The 20,600-nt window shown below is 37.6% G+C and overlaps 1 protein-coding gene across 1 annotated transcript; it reads right to left on the bottom strand.

Annotated features, from left to right (window-relative positions):
* Window positions 1-17,438: 17,438 nt before the first annotated feature.
* On the bottom strand, window positions 17,439-18,143 carry LOC133779190 (uncharacterized mitochondrial protein AtMg00860-like). The gene is made up of 2 exons (XM_062219181.1): window positions 18,086-18,143; window positions 17,439-17,776 (listed from the first exon to the last, which is right to left on the bottom strand). The coding sequence occupies exons 1-2, from the start codon at window positions 18,141-18,143 to the stop codon at window positions 17,439-17,441; spliced, it is 396 nt and encodes a 131-aa protein (XP_062075165.1).
* Window positions 18,144-20,600: the final 2,457 nt, after the last annotated feature.

Below are 20,600 nucleotides of genomic sequence, written 5' to 3'. Positions count from 1 at the left end.
GTGGTCATTGTTCTCACAATACAAAGCTTACCACTTAGGGTTCTAGATGAATTCGAACCCTAATCAAACAATCTCAAGAACGCTAGGCATCCTAGCAGTATAACAATATCTTAAGCAAACAAAGCGGAGTATAAGAATCTTGTAGAAAATATCTAGACCAAAGCAAAAGCAGAATAGTAATAATAATATCCAATATTTATAATTGAATCTAGAAGCCAATTCAGGAGCTGCCTAAGTATCCCTTAGCATCTTAGCTCTCAACTCAGTGGAGACTGAAGTCTCTGCACTGATGTCTAGTTCAGAAATCCCTCTCGAGGGTAACCATCAGTTACCCAGGGCATTTATACTATTTCAAAAAAAGAATATAGGGTTGGTGGATCCACACTGGCTCATGGAGATCTCTAAGTTTACCTGGCTACTTACCTCCTAGCCAAATGTCACGGTAGCAACCAGACTAATAAAAATAACGTATACAATGGAGCATAAGCACCCCAAGGATCGTTCAGACTCCTAGGTTACCTGGTCTGCTTATCTCTTGGAAAATTCTCACTGTCGCGAACTATATTAAAATAGAGCATAAGCACCCCCATGATCATTCAGACTCCTAGGTTATTTGGCTACTTACCTTAAGGTATCGGGCATAACCCGGACCATCGATATACAACATCTCATGTGGAGCATAAGTACCCCAAGAGACTGTCTCCCAATGAACCCTCTCTCTCTCTAACTAGCGTATAACCCCTACTTCTAGCAAGCAATACACTAGTTAACTTATGTTGCAGACACATAAATCATAAACTGACTTACCGAACGTCCTTAGCTGCGTGCGGCAAATCTTCCTTTAAAGAATTCAACTTTAGTTAGCCCACACTGTAACTAACATACAATGTACTTAGATTAATTATGGCATTGTAGTAGATTAACACTCTATGTTAGGCATTAAGGTCATAACAAAATACCTACCAAGGGTATTTTTGTCCTACATTTTAACCCATAGCGACATTTAAAACTTTTGGCAAAATTTCCCTTGACAAGTCTAATTATTTGAAAGTTGGCTTTTTACAACATTTCACACTTCGTTCTCACTATTGAACCTAGCGAGAAAAGCTTAGTTTCGACAGCTCAACTGATTTTACCTTATCTTTGATTTTTACCAAAAGTCACATATTTCTTATAAAAAATCACTTTATTTAAGAACTTTGATAAATTAATTTGAATTAATTAAATAATAAATAATTTTAATTAATTAAATAATAAATAATTTTAATAAATTTTGATTAGTTTTTAGATTAAACAAAAGAAATTGGGATAAAAGTTGATTTTATTTTAATTTAAGTCTTGGAAAATTTTGGGTATTGGACCCCTTTTTAAATTCTCTTAAACCAATAAAACCTTCACAAAATATTAATTTCTTAATATTCACATTTATTGGATTAAACCTATACTAATAATTATTATAACTAAAACACTTTCTGTAACGTCTTATTAATACAAAACTGTTACATCGTGTGTCAATATAGTGCTTAACTTGTTAGACGAGTCATTTGGACTTAAAAGTGTAATTCAAGTTAAATATTGGTTTTTGTATTACAAATTTTGGTCAATGAAGTCAAACTTGTCATTAAAAAGGTTTGAATATCTACAAGGGATTCCAAATATTTTAAATCAAAATACAGGTATAACAAAATTACAAAAAAAAAAAAAAAAACTAGTCGACCTAAGCGGTAAAATCGAGCTAGTAGCCCATGTTCCTCAAAAGTATCTCGACCGTGTGGCCGAGCAGGTTGAGTATGTACATGCCCCCCTAGAGCTCTCCAACTCAAGGCTGGTCCAGTTTTCCTTTGCCTTTACCCACACCCGTGAGCCGAGATCCAGCAATAAAACCCCCACAAGGCATAATAAATATCCAATTAATCATAAGCAATAATAATATGCTTCACATACGATAAATGCATTTATTCCAGTCATATAAGTCGTAAACATGTTTCACAATTTACTAGTATATTCATTCCAATCACATGAATCATTTACACGACCCAGGAAAATAGCCTTGCTGAACTGCCTGCGTTACACGCTTGCTGACTGGCCCCACGTTCAACGCGATGGGTGAATATAGATTGTACCAATCATTGACATATAATTCAAAGCTAGTATGCAAAACAACCAACCAGCTCTGTAACGACCCAAAATTGCTAATAGGGCTTAGTGCCTTGATTAGCGTGCCGATAGGGCATAATTGGTTTATATGTGTGTTTAATTGGTTAAATGCGTGACTATGTGACATGCATGATTGATATGATTATATGAATATATTTCATGTGGTCCCTTTATAGCTTATAAGGGCATATTTGTAATTTTGGTCCGTTAAGGGCATAAATGTGATGCAGGAAAATGATTATGTAGGCAGAAGGATTCTTGGTAGCTTGGCTTGTGTGTTGAGGATGAATGGAATGAATGGACTGCATGTCGATCGAGGACGAGGTTATTTATTTTTAGTCTTTTAAATTATGTTTTCTTAATGTAATTCTGCAATTAGTATTTAAAATTATGTTTTATGTTTTGCAAACAATGGGATCCTATACCCTATCACATGTTATTTTACACTTTTATGTTATTGATACAATAATTATTTTAGAGTTTTAATAGAGTTATGATTATTTCTTATGTATGTTTTCTCCAAAAGTAGTAGCTAAGACTAGTAGTTTTTAATGGTCCAAGGTATTAGAAATAGTTGAGTCATTACAGTTGGTATCAGAGCCAACAGTCCATTTGCATGAAGTTCTCCTTGATACACATGCTCAAGCTCTGAATCTAATCGCCAATGTAAGTGATTATGTTATAGTTATTATGTTTATGTGTATAGCTAACGTTTTAGCCTTATGTTTTCAGTTAAGAATGGATGGAGCCTTAACCTATGAGGATATCCGAGCCATTAAGGCCTTGAAAAGAATTAGAGAGCCAAGAAATACAGTAGGAGTGCTAGAAAGAATCACTCAGAGATTACTCTTATTCCACAATGAGATAGGTCACCTCCAAACAACTAAACAAATCATGATGAGAGCAACAGAGCAATATGTTTGAGTAATTAGACTTTTTAAAGATTATCCTATTGTAATTGCAACTTTAGAAGAAATATGGGAGACTATAGATGATGAAGATGAATTATCGGTAGCTATGGGATATTATTTTCTTATACTTAGGTTCACCTCTAAGATGGAATTCCAATTCACAAATGAGCAAAAACATAGAATCTTTACGAATCTTCCTAGAGGAAATTTTGAGGCTCAAGATAATGATGATTATGAGGAGATAGATGATGATATGTTAGATGAAGGGTCAGATGTAGAAGATCCTGATTTTTATATTAGATTAGTTTCTTTATTTATTTTATTTATTATCTTTGCATTTATGATTGTATATAGTGAAATTTTTTTTTCCAAATAAATATCATTGTTATTTTTGAATGACATGTATGAGTTAGATTTTTTTTACAATCATAATAAATAATGACCAAGTTCGGTGAGGGTGGATACAAATCAATGGACCGGGTTCTATATTGAGAGTTAGGGGGCCATAGTAGTGGGAACGATTTTACTGATCCCAACCCTCCCTCAATATGGTGAACTTTGGAACTACGACGAGTTTCGAGCCTGAGAATTAAGTCATATAGGATGATTAGACACACACTTAGAAAATAATAAAGATGACTTTTTTTTTTTTTCTAAGTATAGAAACACACCCTAATTATAAAGAAGGCTTATATAATTCTTTTCATAAGAAGTCATAATTAATAGGTCCGAGTTATGTTTGCTTAGATTAAGTTTTGTTTTAGAGCCTATTAGGGTAAGTTCTAACATGTTTTTCTCGACTGTTAGAACTCTGCTGAAGATGTCGCTCAGAAGGTCTGCACGCACCAATGCCAATGCCTTTAGCGTCGCTCTTGAAAATAATGAAGCCCCTCTAGTTCGCAGAAGGGGAGCGCGTGCTACCAATGCTGCTACTAACCGAAGGGTGCCGCCACCAATTGACAACACTGCAGAAATTGTCAGACTTCGACAACAAGTGGAGGAATTGTTGCAGCAACAACGACAACAGGCTCAGCTGCAACCTCAAATTCAGCCTCCGCCTCAGCCGCAACCGCAGCCTCAGCAAATGGCTCAAGCACCCCATCAAGTAGGTCCTTATGGGGGATGGCCAATGGCAAATTATGCGCCCTACCCAGCTCAGCACATGGAGCCAATCTACGAGTAGTTTCGTAAGTAACACACTAGAAAATTTGAAGGGACAACCGACCCCTTTGAGGTGGAAGAATGACTCAGAAATGTGGAGCCGATCCTAGCGCACATGAATCTCGGCAACGAGGACTGCATATCCTGCGTTTCATCCCTACTGAAGAAGGATGCTAGAATATGGTGGGACTTAGTTCAGCAGACTCACGACGTCACCACCATGACATGGACCAGATTTGTGGAGGTGTTCCACAAAAAGTACTACAACTCGGCAGTCATTGCTACAAGGGTCGAGGAGTTCGCTAGTCTGAAGCAGGGCAACTTATCAGTAGTAGAGTATGCTCGGCATTTCAATTGACTAGCCAAGTTTTCACCAGAGTTGGTTCCAACTGACTTTTTGAGGGTTACCAAGTTCGTTATAGGACTTAGACCAAAGATTGAGCTAGGGGTTAAGCTAGCAAACCTAGGAAATACTACTTATGCTGATGTTCTAGAAATGACAATAGAAGTAGAAAGGCTTTGGGAGAATATTAGTAAAGAGGAGGCCAGTAAGCCAGAACCTAAGCAGCAGAGTCAACCTCAGAATGGTCGGAACAATAACCACAATAGCCATCAGTCTAGCAACAATAGTAATGGTCAGAAAAGAAGGCATCCTAACAACAAGCAGTCCGACAACGATTAAAGAGCATGGACAAACAATGGAGGTAGTAGGTCGGGTTATGTAGAATACCCGCAATGTGCTAAGTGCCAAAAGAAACATCCTGGTGAGTGTTGTGCAAATGCCAAGGGATGCTTCAATTGTGGTCAGGAAGGTCAACAGAAGAGAGAATGTCCCCAGCTCAAGCAAGAGGAGAAAAAGGACAATAAGATGGTTCCTGCCAGAGCCTTTGCCTTAACCCAGGGAGAAGTTGACGCTAGCAATAAAGTAGTCACAGGTCAGATTTTTATCCTCAATAAAGTATGTTCAGTATTATTTGATTCAGGAGCCACTCACTCGTATATCTCGTTATGAATGAAATAGAAATTAGACAAACCTTGTGAAAGATTTAGAACTATGTTTGTAACAGAGTTGCCTTCCGGCGAAGTAGTCATATCATCACGGATAGTACGAGGCGTACTGATCAAAATTGAGGACATAGAACTAGAAGGAGACCTGATAGAACTAGAGATCAAAGACTTCGACGTTATTCTGGGCATGGATTGGCTAGCAAGGCATGGCGCAAACATCAACTGCAAACGCAAGAAAGTGATATTCGAGACTCCTGACGGTCAGAGACTATGCTTTATGGGACAAGTTTTAGGACTACACACACCGCTTATTTCATCTCTCAAAGCTCAGAGGATGATAGAAAAAGGATGTCAAGCATTCTTAGCCAGCATCATGGATGTGGTAAAGGAAACACAACTAAAAGTTGGAGACGTCCGCATTGTAAAAGAATTCCCAGAAGTATTTCCTGACGACTTACCTGGATTGCCGCCGACTGGGGAAATTGACTTCACAATCGAGCTAGTACCGGGCACCATACTGGATGGAACCTACCAAACTCAAGGAATTAAAGACGCAGTTGCAAGAACTCTTAGACTTGGGTTTCATTAGACCGAGCCATTCGCCATGGGGAGCACCGGTTCTATTTGTGAAGAAAAAGGATGGAAGCATGCAGATGTGCATAGATTATCGCGAGCTAAATAAGGTGACAATTAAGAATAAATACCCACTACCCCAAATTGATGACTTGTTTGATCAACTTCGAGGAGCAACCGTGTTTTCAAAGATTGATCTACGGTCCGGGTATCACCAGCTCAAGGTATGGGAAGAGGATATTCCTAAGACATCTTTTAGAACACGTTATGGACATTACGACTTTCTAGTTATGTCTTTTGGTCTTACCAACGCTCCAGCCGCATTTATGGATTTAATGAATAGGGTCTTCAAGGATTACTTGGACAAATTCATCGTAGTGTTCATCGACGATATCTTGGTGTATTCAAAGGAAGAAGCCAAGCACGAGGAACATTTAAGGTTGATCTTGTTGCGATTAAGAGAGAATAAACTTTACGCTAAGTTCAAGAAGTGTGAATTTTGGCTTTTGCAAGTAGCATTCCTCGGGCACATTGTATCCAAGGAAGAAGTTGTTGTAGACCCATCTAAGGTAAAGGCTATGAAGGATTGGCCAAGAACAAAGAACGCGTCAGAGGTAAGAAGTTTTCTGGGACTAGCAGGTTATTATTGGAGGTTTGTAGAGGGCTTTTCTAAGATAGCCACTCCGCTCACCAACCTGACCCGGAAGCAGCAAAGATTCAACTGGACTGATAAGTGTGAAGAAAGCTTCCAGTTGCTTAAGGATAAGCTATGCTCAGCACCAGTACTTTGTGTACCGACACCCAATGACAAGTTTGTAGTCTACTGTGATGCGTCGAAGCAAGGGTTGGGTTGTGTACTGATGCAGAACGACAAGGTAATAGCCTACGCCTCAAGGCAGCTGAAGGAATATGAGCAACGCTATCCAACGCACGATATGGAGTTGGCAGCGGTGGTCTTTGCGTTGAAATCTGGCGCCATTATCTTTATGGAGAACGATGTGACATTTATACATATCACAAAAGCTTAAAGTATTTCTTCACTCAAAAGAAGCTCACATGAGACAGAATAGGTGGTTAGAATTAGTAAAGGATTATGACTGCGAAATCCTATACCACCTGGGAAAGGAAAACGTAGTTGCTGATGCGCTAAGTAGAAAGAGCTATGGAATTCTAGCAACGTTAGCTAGAATAAAAAAGCCGCTACAGCAGGAGCGATCAATGCCGGAATAGAAGTAGTCATTGGTAAAATGGCTAACTTGTCCATCCAGTCAAGTCTATTAGAAGATATACGGATTGGGCAAGGGCATGATGACACATTAGTAGCACATATGGATGCAGTTAAAGAAGGTAAGGCCACAGATTTCTCTATGTCAGGACAGGGGTTCTTAAGATATAAGGATCGAGTATGCATGCCGAATGATCAAGGGATAAAGTTTAAGATTTTAGAAGAAGCGCACAATACCCCATACTCAATTCATCCAGGGTCGACTAAGATGACTCACGATCTTAGGGCAATGTATTGGTGGCTAGGAATGAAGAAATATGTAGCAGAGTATGTGTCTAAATGCTTAGTATGCCAGCAAGTGAAAGCAGAACATCAGCGGCCTGCAGGCTTCTTGCAACCACTTAGTATTCCAGAATGGAAATGGGACGACATAGCCATGGATTTCGTGACGGGATTGCCACAAACAAATAAGCAGCATGACTCAGCTTGGGTAGTAATAGATAGACTAACCAAGTCAGCTCATTTCCTGCCTGTCAAGACTACGTTTATAGCAGATCAGTATGCAGACATTTATGTTCAAGAAATAGTAAGACTGCATGGAATTCCTAAGACAATAGTATCCGATAGAGGATCGGTGTTTACATCAAGATTTTGGGGAAGTTTGCAGCAAGCCATGGGTACTAAGTTAAGTCTTAGTACAGAATTTCATCCTCAGACCGATGGACAGTCCGAGTGTACCATATAGATTTTAGAGGATATGTTGCGCGCTTGTGTACTTGATTTTGGAGGATCATGGAGTAAGTATTTGCCACTGATAGAATTGTCCTACAACAATAGCTACCAGTCAACGATCGGGATGGCACCCCATGAGTTGCTTTATGGAAGGAGGTGTCGATCTTCGTTACATTGGGACGAGGTAGGAGAAACGCAACTTCTTGGACCCGAAGTTGTTAGAGAAGCTCAGGATGCGGTAGCACTGATTAGATAGCATATGCTCGCTGCTCAGAGCCGTCAGAAAAATTATACGGATGCCAAGCGGCGTGATGTGGAATTCAAAGTTGGAGATCAAGTCTTCTTAAAGATATCTCCTATGAAAGGTGTGAAGCAGTTTGGGAAGAAAGGCAAGCTTAGTTCGTAATTTATAGGTCCTTTTGAGATATTGGACAAAGTGGGAGCAGTTGCATATAGATTAGCCCTACCGCCAGCTCTACCAGATGGCCATAATGTGTTTCACATCTCGATGCTGCGTCGATATGTGTCAGACCCATCTCACATCCTCAAGTATGATACGATGGCACTCCATAAAGACTTGAGTTACGAGGAATGACCGGTTAGCATACTAGATAGAGGGATGAAGGAATTATGGTCTAAGAGTATTCCGATAGTCAAGGTCTTATGGAGTAATAGTTCCGAACAGGAGGCAATGTGGGAGTTGGAGGAGGACATGTTAGCCCGGTATCCAGAATTGTTTGGTAAGTAAATTTCAGGGATGAAATTCTTTGTAGCAGAGGAGAATTGTAGAGTCCCAGAATGTTTACTTAGCCTAGCTAGATAGTAGTAGTAGTAGTAGTAGTAGTAGTAGTAGTAGTAGTAGTAGTAGTAGTAGTAGTAGTTAGTATTAGTTAGTAGTATGTTAGTTACCGTGGATTTTGGTTCAAGTCGGGACTTAGTTGGAAACTCATAGCAAAAGTTATGGATTTTATAAGTTTAACCTATAGTTTAAGAATATTAATTTTAACATAAGGTTTGATTAATATTGCTGGTCCTAGATATATTATTTATTATAACCTAAGGTTTAGATAAAGCCAATAAGAGCATGACACTTGTCATAATCGTGATTATTAAGGAATTAAGTATTTTTGATGAATAGTTTCAATAAAAGAAAGATCTAGAAGCTCTAGAACCTTCCAGCAGCTGTTAGGATCGTATTATGACTCAGTCAAAGCTGTTTATCCAATTTAAATTATGCTGAAAAAGTGCAAATACGTGTTTGATACATCTCTGTATGCCGATATATCGTAGCATAGGGGCCGATATATCGCCTACGGAAGATACGGAAAACACATCGAATTTGCACGAACGATCGGAAAAACCTCGGGAATACAGGGGGAGGTGATATATCGCCTATGGTGGGCGATATATCGGCTCCATGAGTATTGCTTTGAAAGTTTGACTTTTTGAATTTTAAAAATACCCTTAACCACTTAGACTTGCCTTTGAACGATTTTGACCGAGTTCTGGGAGTCTGTTGAACAAAAATTCAAATCCTTTTCATTTTATAATAATTTATTTATTCAAATTAAAAGGGGTTAGTTTCACTCCTTGAACTCTATAAATAGGACCTAGTACTCAGCCATTTTCTTCATTCTTCAAGCATTTGATCAGAGCCTCCAAGGTGCTAGTGTTACTATAGAGAGCTACACTTGGGTTTTGGGTTAAAGCTTTTTCATTCTAAGCTTTTATAAACACTCGGGAAGTGAGAAATAGAGTGTTTTCGGTATTGAGGTTTAGACTAATTCATAAGGTCATTCAAGGTATTCCTATTCTTTATAATTCTTTAGTTTCTTGTATTCAGATCCTAACTCTTGTTATTGATTCTTGATTAGGTATTTAAGTTCTTGAAACTTAAGGTCTTTCTTGGTAAGATTCTTCTTGATGGTTTAGTTCCCATATTCATCTTTATTCTTAAAGATTCTCACCCTTTTCTACTGTTGGTTTATAGGAGTTCCTAAATCTCGTTCTTGTTCCCAAATATCCCGACTTTTGGTAAGGAAAATAGGTAGATATATTTGTTTATATGTTTATGTTATGATATGTTTTATGCTATGATATGATATATGTTATGTTATATGCTTTATAGTCATTGGGCATATGACTTGTTTAGATAACAAGCCCCGAGAATATGTTTTATAGTCCTTGGGCATATGACTTGTTTAGCTGGAAAGCCCTAATAATTTATGGGCATATGACTTGCTTAGATAGCAAGCCCCACAAATTTATGGGCATATGACTTGCTTAGTTAACAAGCCCCAAGAAGTATGATGGCCATTGTAGTCCTATGTGATATATGTTTTATAGTATATGCTTATGATATAGTCTTATGTTATATGATTGTTAGTAGATTTTCCTTGTTGGGCATTAGGTTCACTCTATTTTTTTTAGTGTGATGCAGGAAAATGATTATGTAGGTAGAAGGATTCTTGGTAGCTTGGCTTGTGTGTTGAGGATGAATGGAATGAATGGACTACATGTCGATCAAGGACGAAGTTATTTATTTTTAGTCTTTTAAATTATGTTTTCTTAATGTAATTCCGCAATTAGTATTTAAAATTGTGTTTTATGTTTTGTAAACAATGGGATCCCATACCCTATCACATGTTATTTTACACTTTTATGTTATTGATACAATAATTATTTTAGAGTTTTAATAAAGTTATGATTATTTCTTATGTATGTTTTCTCCAAAAGTAGTAGCTAAGTCTAGTAGTTTTTAATGGTCCAAGGTATTTGAAATAGTTGGGTCATTACATTATAAGTACAAAAAAGGGGAGTGTTTCAAACTGTAAGGAGACTGGGAATTGGAACAAGATTTCCCAGCACTCAATGTATATGGAACCCAAGATAATTAAATTTGTCTTTGATGCATGTGATTTTAGAGGATGATACTTCGGTTTTGGATCGCTGAATCAAAATCTACTAAACATGCATGTACCTTTTTACAATTTTTTAGCACTAGGAAAGCCATGAAGGATAAAAAGCCACAACTTAGAATCCATCAAGGGTTTTTCGTATCGAACAAGGAAAAATGATAAGCTTGAATGAATTTTGGAAATAAATATATTGTTTTAAGACAATTTTTATTTTATTCTGATTTTCAAATGGACATTTTTACTTTCAATTTTTCTTATTACATCAACAACAATTTGTAGTTACTTTCACAAGTAATAAAGTCTTATTTCTTTAAATGGATGTGAATTGTGGGGTGGATGTATGAAAAATGGGCTATACCTATTGCCACTAAACGAACCCTATGTTCTAAATAATGAGTTATTTAAGATAGCTAATTCTAGGACCGTTAAACGAAAAAAGGTCAATAACGTTAGAAATGACGTACCTTTGGCATTTTCGCTTTGGTCATATTTGCTATGATAGGATTCAAATACTAACAAATGCTGGGCCTTTGAGGGAACTCACCTAGAGTGACCTACCTGTTTGTAAATCTAGTCTCGAGGGTAGAATGACAAAGCGTCCATTCTCTATGAAGAACAACTAGTGCTAGTATGTTCAAATGTCTGGGGACATATGAATATTCAAGCGAGGGGTGGTTATGAGTATTTCATCACCTTTATCGACGATTGCTCTAGAGACTCATGTAAGTACTTAAATCATAGGAATTTTGAGAATTTGTTAAGAAGTTCAAAGAATTAATTGCTATGGATTTAAAACCAAATTAGGTAAAACGTTAAAGATCTTGCGATCTGATAAGGGTGGAGAATATTTGGATAATCAAAACCAAGATCATTTAATTGAACTTGAAGAATTATCTAAAACAACTGCCCCAAGGACTTCGCAACAAAACAGTGTTGTTGAGCGGTGTGAATCACGCGTTTATGAAAATGTGAGGTCTATGATAAGCTATTCAACTCTACCAACTTCTTACCCAGATCCTTTCTGGAGACATACTACCTAGACCGCATGTGACATTTTTTAAATGGTGTGCCATCTCAATGTTGTCTCCAAGACACCACTAGAATTATGGAATGGTCGTAAATCTAGTTTACATCATTATGGAATTTGAGCATGTCTTGTTTATGTCCTGAGGAAAAATATAGGAAAGCTAGAACAAAAAACTAAGGTTTGCTTGTTTGTTTGTTATTCTAAAGGTACTCAGGGTGGTCTGTTTTATAGTCTAGTAGACAAGAAAGTGTTTGGCTCTACAAATGCTACATTTCTAGATAACGACTGTATAATGAATTTCAAGTCTCATAGAAGAATAGTATTAGATGGAAAAATGATAAACTATTGCTCCATCCTCACTGACGTAAGTCGATGAAAACATGGTAGATTTAGAATCCACTAATTCAAGTTAGAAAGTTACGATGCCTCGTCATAGTGGGAAGGTTTGTCGGAACTCGGTACCTATGATATGGATAGTGAAATCCACAAGTTGGTTGGGGACACAAGTAACAATGATCCGCTGGCCTTTAAACAGATAATGGGTATGTCTGAAAGGGATCTTTGACTTGAAGCCAAGTACCAGGAAATAGAGTTTAAGTACTCTTAATTTGTCTGAGATCTTATAGATGTGCCATTGGACTTTAGGCCCATAGGGTGCAAGTGGATCTATAAGAAGAAGAGAGGAACTGATGGAAAGGTCGAGACATTTAAGGCTCGACTCGTGGCAGAGAGAAAGTTGACGTAGAGAAAACTTTTTCTCCGGTAGCCATGTTAAATTTTCATTTAGTATACTCTTATCCATAGCCACAACTCTTGATTAAGAGATAAGACAAATGGACATCAAAGAAGCATTTTTAATGGCTATCTTGATGAAACCATTAACATGGATCAATCAGAAAGATTTAAAGTAGTTGGACAAGAAAGTCGGCAAGCTGAGTAGGTCAATCTATGGACTTAAACAAGCTTCGTGCTCCTGGAACTTAAGGTTAAATGGCAACATTAAGACCTAAGGTTTTGAACAAAATGTAGTTGACCCTTGTGTTTGACAACTTAAGAAAAAAGACATTGTGGTGTTCTTAATCCTTTATGTAAATGATATCTTATTCATTGGAAACAATGTCAAGAAATTATCAAACATAAAGAACTGGCTAGAAACGAAATTCCAGATTTCATTGTAGCAAGTCGTGTTCTTGGTATCTAGAACATTAGGGATAGAAATAACTAAATTTTGGTTCTAACTCAAGCGACCTACTTTGGTGAGGTGCTTGGTCGTTACTCTGTAACAAATTATGAGAAAGATGTTTAGCATCTTGACATGCAATTTATTTTTCTAAGCAGCAGTCTCCACAGACTCCTCAAGAGAAAGAAAAGATGTAACAAATTCCTTATGCATTCCAATTAGAAGTCTAATGCATACTATATTGTGTGTTGTGACTGGAGATCTGCTATGCAGTGGGAGTGGTGAGCAAGTGTCAGTAAAACCTTGGAAATGAACAATAGAGGGGGTCGGTATCTTTGATGGACTAGAGACTATATGTTAGACTTTTCAGGTGGATCTTTGAACCTATTAGGCTACACAGATTCAGATTTTAGCTGATGTTGATGACAAGAAATCTACTTTTGAAAAAGGTGTTTACTCTTGGGGGAGGAGCTACGATTTGGAGAAGTGATAGGTTGTTTGCCATCTCAGTAGCTGTGATTTGGAGAAGTGCTAGGCTATCTGCCATTTTAGAATCCACTTTGGAGGCTGAGTACATAGCTGCGTCTATGGCTGCTAAGGAAATAGTCTAGCTAAGGAAGTTCTATACGAATCTCGGTGTTATTCCACAAATGGATAAACCACTCATTTTTTCTAGTGACAGTAATGAGGCAATAACAAATTCGAAAGAACCTCGAAGTTACAAAAGAGCAAAGCATATAGAGAGAAAACACCACATTATCGAGGATGTGTGGCGAAGGCGTGATGTGAAGGCGATGAAAATAGCATTGGAAAGCAATCTTTCATATCCCTTAACAAAGATATAAGTAGAGAGCATAATTATGAAGCATGTAGAATGCATGGTTTTGATAAACATGTCCCATTTGTTTTAAAAGGAAAAGTGGGAGTTTTTTGGGTTTTATGCCCTTATAAAACCATGTCGGACATGTAACACGATTTCATATTATCAATAAAAGTAGTAGAAATCATTTAGTTTGACAACCGTTTTGCTTGCTTGTTTTATTACATTATTATTGAAATAATACAAACATTTATAAAATCCTGAACATTGGGTAGTTACAATTATAGTGACCAGGTCATAGTGGATTATAATTGTAATTATATGTTCAAAAGAACGAGTCCTAATATTAGATCAGTGCATTTGATTTTCATTGATTAGGCAATCTACGATATGATCTACTTACACATTCGAGGTGTGATGTCTTGTCTAAGGCATTGACCATGTAGATAAGATCGGATGTATTTGGGTACATCGGACTAGGACTGATATTGATTATTGATTGATAAATAAGTATCGTTGTTATCGAATCTAATCAATGTCACAACATTGACCATAGGTTAAGTCGATCTAAATTTTGAGTGATAATATTCTCCTAATTATATTATTTAAATCTTTTGACTTGTTCGTTACCAGCTTACCGTACAGTCTAGTCCATACTTACATCTTGGAAATTTAGTAATGTAATTGAGTGGGAGTATTATTCATAGATATGAAATCTATAACTTCTGTATGAGAAATGAAAAGATGATTTCCTTAATTTCTTTGTTCAAAAGGTTAAATGATTGAGATCTCATTTATGTGATTAAGTTCACGAAAATATCATTTATAATGAACTTAGTGGGAGTTAAGGATAAAATACTGATGAGGGGTAAAACAGTAATTTGCACCCAGCTCGTTAGTAAGTCATCGATAGAGGATTGACTGACTGTAATGGTTATAACAATGGATAACATATTTATGGGTTGTAAAATACGTTCTATGAATTCAAGAGTTCAATTCTTAGTCTATAGTGGAGTCACGAGGAATTAATAAGGTAGTGAAAAATTTGTAAATAAGTTCATGGTAACTTATTGGAGCTTGATTTCATGGATCCATGGTCCTCGCATCACCTTTGAGTAAATCATCTAGAATTTCTCAATTAATTGATTTAATTATCAATTAGGATTTTTAAAGTTGACTAGGTCAATTTTGGAAAATTTACAGAGATATGAGATTTAGAGAATAAAAGAGAATATTTGGGTAAATTTATTAATATTGATAAATTGGTATCAATATAAATAAATAATATTAAATCAAGTTTCAAATTATAATTAGTTAATTTGAATAAGGATTTAATTAATTAATTAAAAAAATAAGTAAAAGGTTTTGGATTTAGGCCCGATTGGGATTTAAATTCAAAACAAAGAGATTGGACCCAAGTTCATTTGTGGGAGCCCAAAGCTTTTATCTTTTTGTTTATTATTTTAATTAATTTAAATTTAAATAAAGCCCATTAAGTTTCCAATATAAGGAATATGATATCTGGGTTCATAAATAAGTCAGTCACTCTCAGTTGATTCATTGGGTAAGTGAAAACCTAGACACTCTAATCCTTTCTTAGCCACTATCTCTTCTTCTCTTCTAGATCTCTATCTCATGTGTTGAGAACCAGCCCGCACTAGTTCTAGGTTGATCAAAGGCTTGGTGAGGAAGACTGTGTTGCTGATCTAGTTCAATCTCTTGATAATACTCTGCTACAGAAAGGAATCAAGGGTTAGAGAGATTGAAGGAAGGAGTTGTTCCAGTTCCGCTGCGAATTGTAAGTTTTACTTTACTCTGTATTTGTATCAATTTCATGAAAATAAATAAAGATCATGCAATAAGTATTTCCTACATTTTCCATCTTATCAAGAATCTTTATTGGCTTTTCTTCATATGATATGTCTGGTTGCATATCCAACGTCTCATAACTAAGAATGCGAGATGGGTCTCAATACTTGCGTAACATGGATACATAAAAAACGTTGTGCACTCCTGACAAAGCTGGAGGCATGGCTAAGCTATAAGCCACTTCCCCAATTCTCTCTAAAATCTCGAATGGTGCAACAAATCGAGGACTTAACTTTCCTTTTGTGCAAAATTTCTTAATTCCTTCATAGGCGAAACACATAGGAATACATGATTTCCCACTTGGAACTCAATGTGCCTACACTTAGGATCAACATAGCTCTTTTTCTGATCCTGTGAGGCGATCATGCACGCTCTTTTCTTGGCAATAGCTTCATTCGTTTCTCGTACTGCCTCTGGGCCTAAATACTTACTTTCGTCCGTCTCACCCAATGAATCTGCGACCTACATTTTCTTCCGTATAGCATCTCGCATGGTGCTACTCCAATAGTTGGCTGATAACTATTATTATACGTGAACTCTATCAATGGAAGGAATTTGCTCCTTGATCCGCCGAAATCCAACACGCATGCTCTAAGCATGTCTTCCAGAATCTGCAGTGTTCTTTCTGTTTGCCCATCTGTCTGGGGGTGGAATGCTGTACTGAATTTCAACTTGGTACCCATCGCTATCTGTAATCCTTCCCAGAACTTACAAGAAAATTTTGGGTCTCTATCCGAAATGATTTACATCAAAACTCCATGAAGTATCACAATTTCCTGTACATAAAGTTCTGCATACTACTCTATTGTGAGCACTGTTTTGACAGGTATAAAGTGTGACAATTTCTTGAATCAATCAATGATCACCAAGACTAAATCATGTTTCTTTGTGGTCTTATGTAACCCCACCACAAAGTCCATAACAATCTCTTCCCACTTCCATTCTAGAATGTTTAACGGTTGTAACAAACTAGACGGTCTTTGGTGCTCCGCTTTGACTTGCTGGCACATGAGGCACCTTGTGACATACTCCGCTACGTCCTTCTTCATTCCAGGCCACCAATATAAAATTTTCAAGTCTTGATACATTTTCATAGTCCCTAGTTGTAAAGAATATGGAGTAGTATGCGCTTCATCAAGAATCTCCTTCTTAATCTCTAAATTAATTGACACACATATTTGTTCCCTATACCTCACCGTTCCACAATTACTGAGAGTAAAATCTCTGTTATTCTCGTCTTGGATTCCTTGATTATACTTTTGTATTTGCAGATCCTTATAATGTCCTTCTTTTATTCTGTCTAACAAATTTGAATGCAGAGTAAGGTTTTCTAATCCCCCTACAATCAACTCTATACCTGCTCATTCTAATTCTTCCATCAACATGGAAGATATATTTTTATGGCCCCTACTTGCCCTTGACTTCTACAACTTAGGGCGTCGACTACCACATTCGTCTTCCCCGGATGATACAATATTTCACAGTCGTAGTCCTTTACTAATTCTAACCATCGTTGTTGCCTCATATTTAACTCCTTTCGAGTAAAGAAGTATTTCAGGCTCATATGATCCGTATAAATTTCACATTTCTCCCCATAAAGATAGTGTCGCCATATATTTAGTGCAAACACTAATGCTGCCAATTCCAAGTCATGCGTCAGGTAGCGTTGTTCATATTCTTTCAGCTGCCTAGATGCATATGATATCACCTTCTCCGCTTGCATCAATACACACCCTAGACCCTGCTTTGCCGCACACAATATACCATAATTTTCTCGTTATTTGTAGGTAGACTGAGTACAGGTGTCGTGATAAGCCTATTTTTCAACTCTTAAAAACTCCGTTCACAATCCTTAGTCTATACAAACTTGATACCCTTTCTGGTGAGTTCTGTCAATGGCGTAGCAATCTTCGAAAAACCTTCTACAAATTTTTGGTAATACCCTGCCAACCTAAGAAAACTTCTCACCTCCGAAGCATTCTTTGGTTGTGGCCAATCTTTTACGGCTTCAATCTTTACTGGATCCACCTTAATACCATCCTTACTGATAATGTGTTCTAAGAACGCCACTTGAGTTAGCCAAAACTCAAACTTCTTGAATTTCACGTACAATTGATGATCCCTCAACCTTTGAAGTGTCAACCTTAGGTGTTCTTCGTGTTCCTCTTCAGTTCGCGAATAGATTAAAATATCATCTATAAATACTATCACAAGCTTATTAAAGTAATCCTTGAAGACTTTGTTCATTAGATCCATAAATGTTGCAGGGGCATTGGTAAGTCCAAAAGACATCACAAAAAATTCATAATGGCTGTCTATCTTGGAGAATACCGGCTTTCCTTAGAGTTGATAAAAAAGATCGTCTATCCTTGGAAAATGGTATTTGTTCTTGATGGTGACCTTATTAAGTTCCTTATAATCAATGCACATCCGCTTTGATTCGTCCTTCTTCTTTATGAATAACACTGGTGCTCCCCATGGTGAGTAACTTGGCCTAATAAAACCTAGGTCGAGTAGTTCTTGTAGCTGAACCTTTAACTCCTTCAATTCATCGAGCGCCATTCTATACGGTGCTTTCGAGATTGGTGTTGTTTTTGGTGCTAGCTCAATCATGAACTCAATTTCTCATTGTGGTGGAAATCTTGGTAAATCTTCCTGAAATACATCCAAGTAATCATGTAGTATCCTCATCTCTTCCGGTTTATGCGTTCCAGTTTCTGCTGTGTTAACCACACTAGCCAAGAATCCCATGCATCCATGTCGTAACATCTTTCCAGCTTCTAACGCTGGAATGATTTGAATTCGTAGTCCCGTTTTTGTCCCAACGAATGCAAAAGGCTCCTATCCATTAGGCTTAAACACCACCATTTTATTCTTACAATAAACGACAACGTTGTACTTCGCCAGTCAATCCATTCCAAGGATTACATCAAAATCAGTCATATCCAGCTCAATCAAGTCTACAAATAACTCCCTACAATCTACTCTCAAAGACAAGGCTCTAAACCTCTTCCTAGATATCACCACCTCCCCGGTTGGTAACATGGTCCCAAATCCCTTAGCATGCATCTCATAAGGGCTATTAAATCTATCCACCATTCTCTTACAAACAAATGATTGAGTGGCACCAGAATCAATTAAAACAAGACAATCAATTCCAGAGATAAAAATCTGACTTGAGACCACGGTAATGCTTGCTTCTGCCTGAGGTTTGGTGAGAGCGAACACACGTGCTGGAACCAAATTATCATCCTTCCTATGTTGGTCTTTGACTCCTTCCTGAATTTTCTGTGGACAGTTCCTCTTAATATGTCCTTCCTTACCATAAATGTAACATGTGTTTGTCCGACATTCACCTTGGTGGCACTTTTTACACTTCTTGCACTCCGGGTACTATACCCATTCCTTGTTCCTAGTATGATTATTTCCTTTATTATCTTTGACCCTTTTATCCTAGCTTGACTGCCATTCCTGGTCACTTCCCTCCCTATTCTGGTCATTGGAGGTATGACCTTGGGAGGCGTTCTTTCTTGCCTCTCTCTTAGCAGCACCTTGCTTCCATATTTTGTCTTCCATTATTTCAGTTGTGAGGGCCCTTTCCAGAACCTGAGCATATGTATTGTTGCCCCCTACTGACACAATCTTCACGTCTCTGGCTATCATAGGCTTTAAGCCTCGAATAAACTGATCTACTTTGGTTGCATTGATTGGCACTAAGTTTGCTGCAAACCTGGAAAGTCGGTCAAACTCTAATGCGTACTCTGTCACCGTCATATTCTCCTGGGTCAAGGTAGCAAACTCATCCAAATGTGACACTCGTACTGCAGCTGTAACGTCCCAGATTTTTAAGACTTGATGAAGCGGAAGCGGAAATATAAACATTTTCATGTAACAAAATGTCTCAAAAACCCGTATAAAAAAAAACTTTTTAAAAGTCGTATGGCCATACTTAACATTTAGTACAAACATACTTTATGAAGAGTAAAGTGAGCCTAGTTTATAAAAATAACACAACATTTCCAAAAACAAAACGGTTTCCTGAAATGTCGGTCCACATGTACATCCACAAAGTAGACTCCAGCGCTCACTCCTCTGCTTTGCCCTTGTTCTTACCTACAACAGGAAGCAACTGGGTAAGGGAAAACGCTTAGTAAGTTCAACTTTAAAACAAAAGCATGCAGAGAAGACAGGTGGTCACTGACCAAGTTACTGTCCACAGATAACAATAGCTCACAAAAATTAGGGTTCCGGATCCATCCGGACCCTACGCAATCAATTTCAAGAACGCAAAAGCGTCTTGGCAAACTTATGGTTATGCCTGATAACCAATGGAAAACTATTTCATATAAACAGATAATTCCATGCACTCAGAAAAATCCCAGAGCAAGCAGATATAATATATCACAATATAATTCGAGACCAACGCTCGATAATTTCCAACAATTCGGGCGTATCACACCCTCCAACAATTTTGCTAATCACTAGGGGAGAACCAAGTCTCAACACTAAGATCTAGCCAATAAATATCCCCATCAAGGGTAACTATCGAGTTACCTAGGGCATCGCTGCTTATCCAAGAGTAAATCCCTCACAAGGGTAACCATCAAGTCACCTAGGGCATTGCTACTATTCAAGAGAGTAATTGAAGTTACACAGGTTTACAGAGACTTATATGTTAATCAGTGGTGCTGGTGAGCAGTTGCCCCTAGGGTGTTCAGCCTCACTCAAACTTGGCACCCCTAGTATCTCTAGGCACTCTCACTGAATGGCCAATATTCATGGCTACTATCCACAAATAACTTATCAGAGCAATTTCTCGGGTTCTAACCGTTCAATGATTAAGTAAGCATGAGGGCCCCTAGGTCCCATTCATTTTGGCGCCCCTAGGTTTAAACCAGCAATCCTCACCTCTTGGCCACTCGTCGCAATAGTGAACCAGACATAATAAAATCAAACAAGTAGTGTGACAGGGATCAACCATCTCGGATATGACAGATATCTACCGTTCATATTTTCTGA

Source organism: Humulus lupulus, chromosome 5 (assembly GCF_963169125.1).
Source record: "Humulus lupulus chromosome 5, drHumLupu1.1, whole genome shotgun sequence".
NCBI lineage: Eukaryota > Viridiplantae > Streptophyta > Magnoliopsida > Rosales > Cannabaceae > Humulus > Humulus lupulus.
The sequence above is the reverse complement of the archived record's forward strand: the minus strand, read 5'-3'. Positions and strand labels throughout refer to the sequence as shown.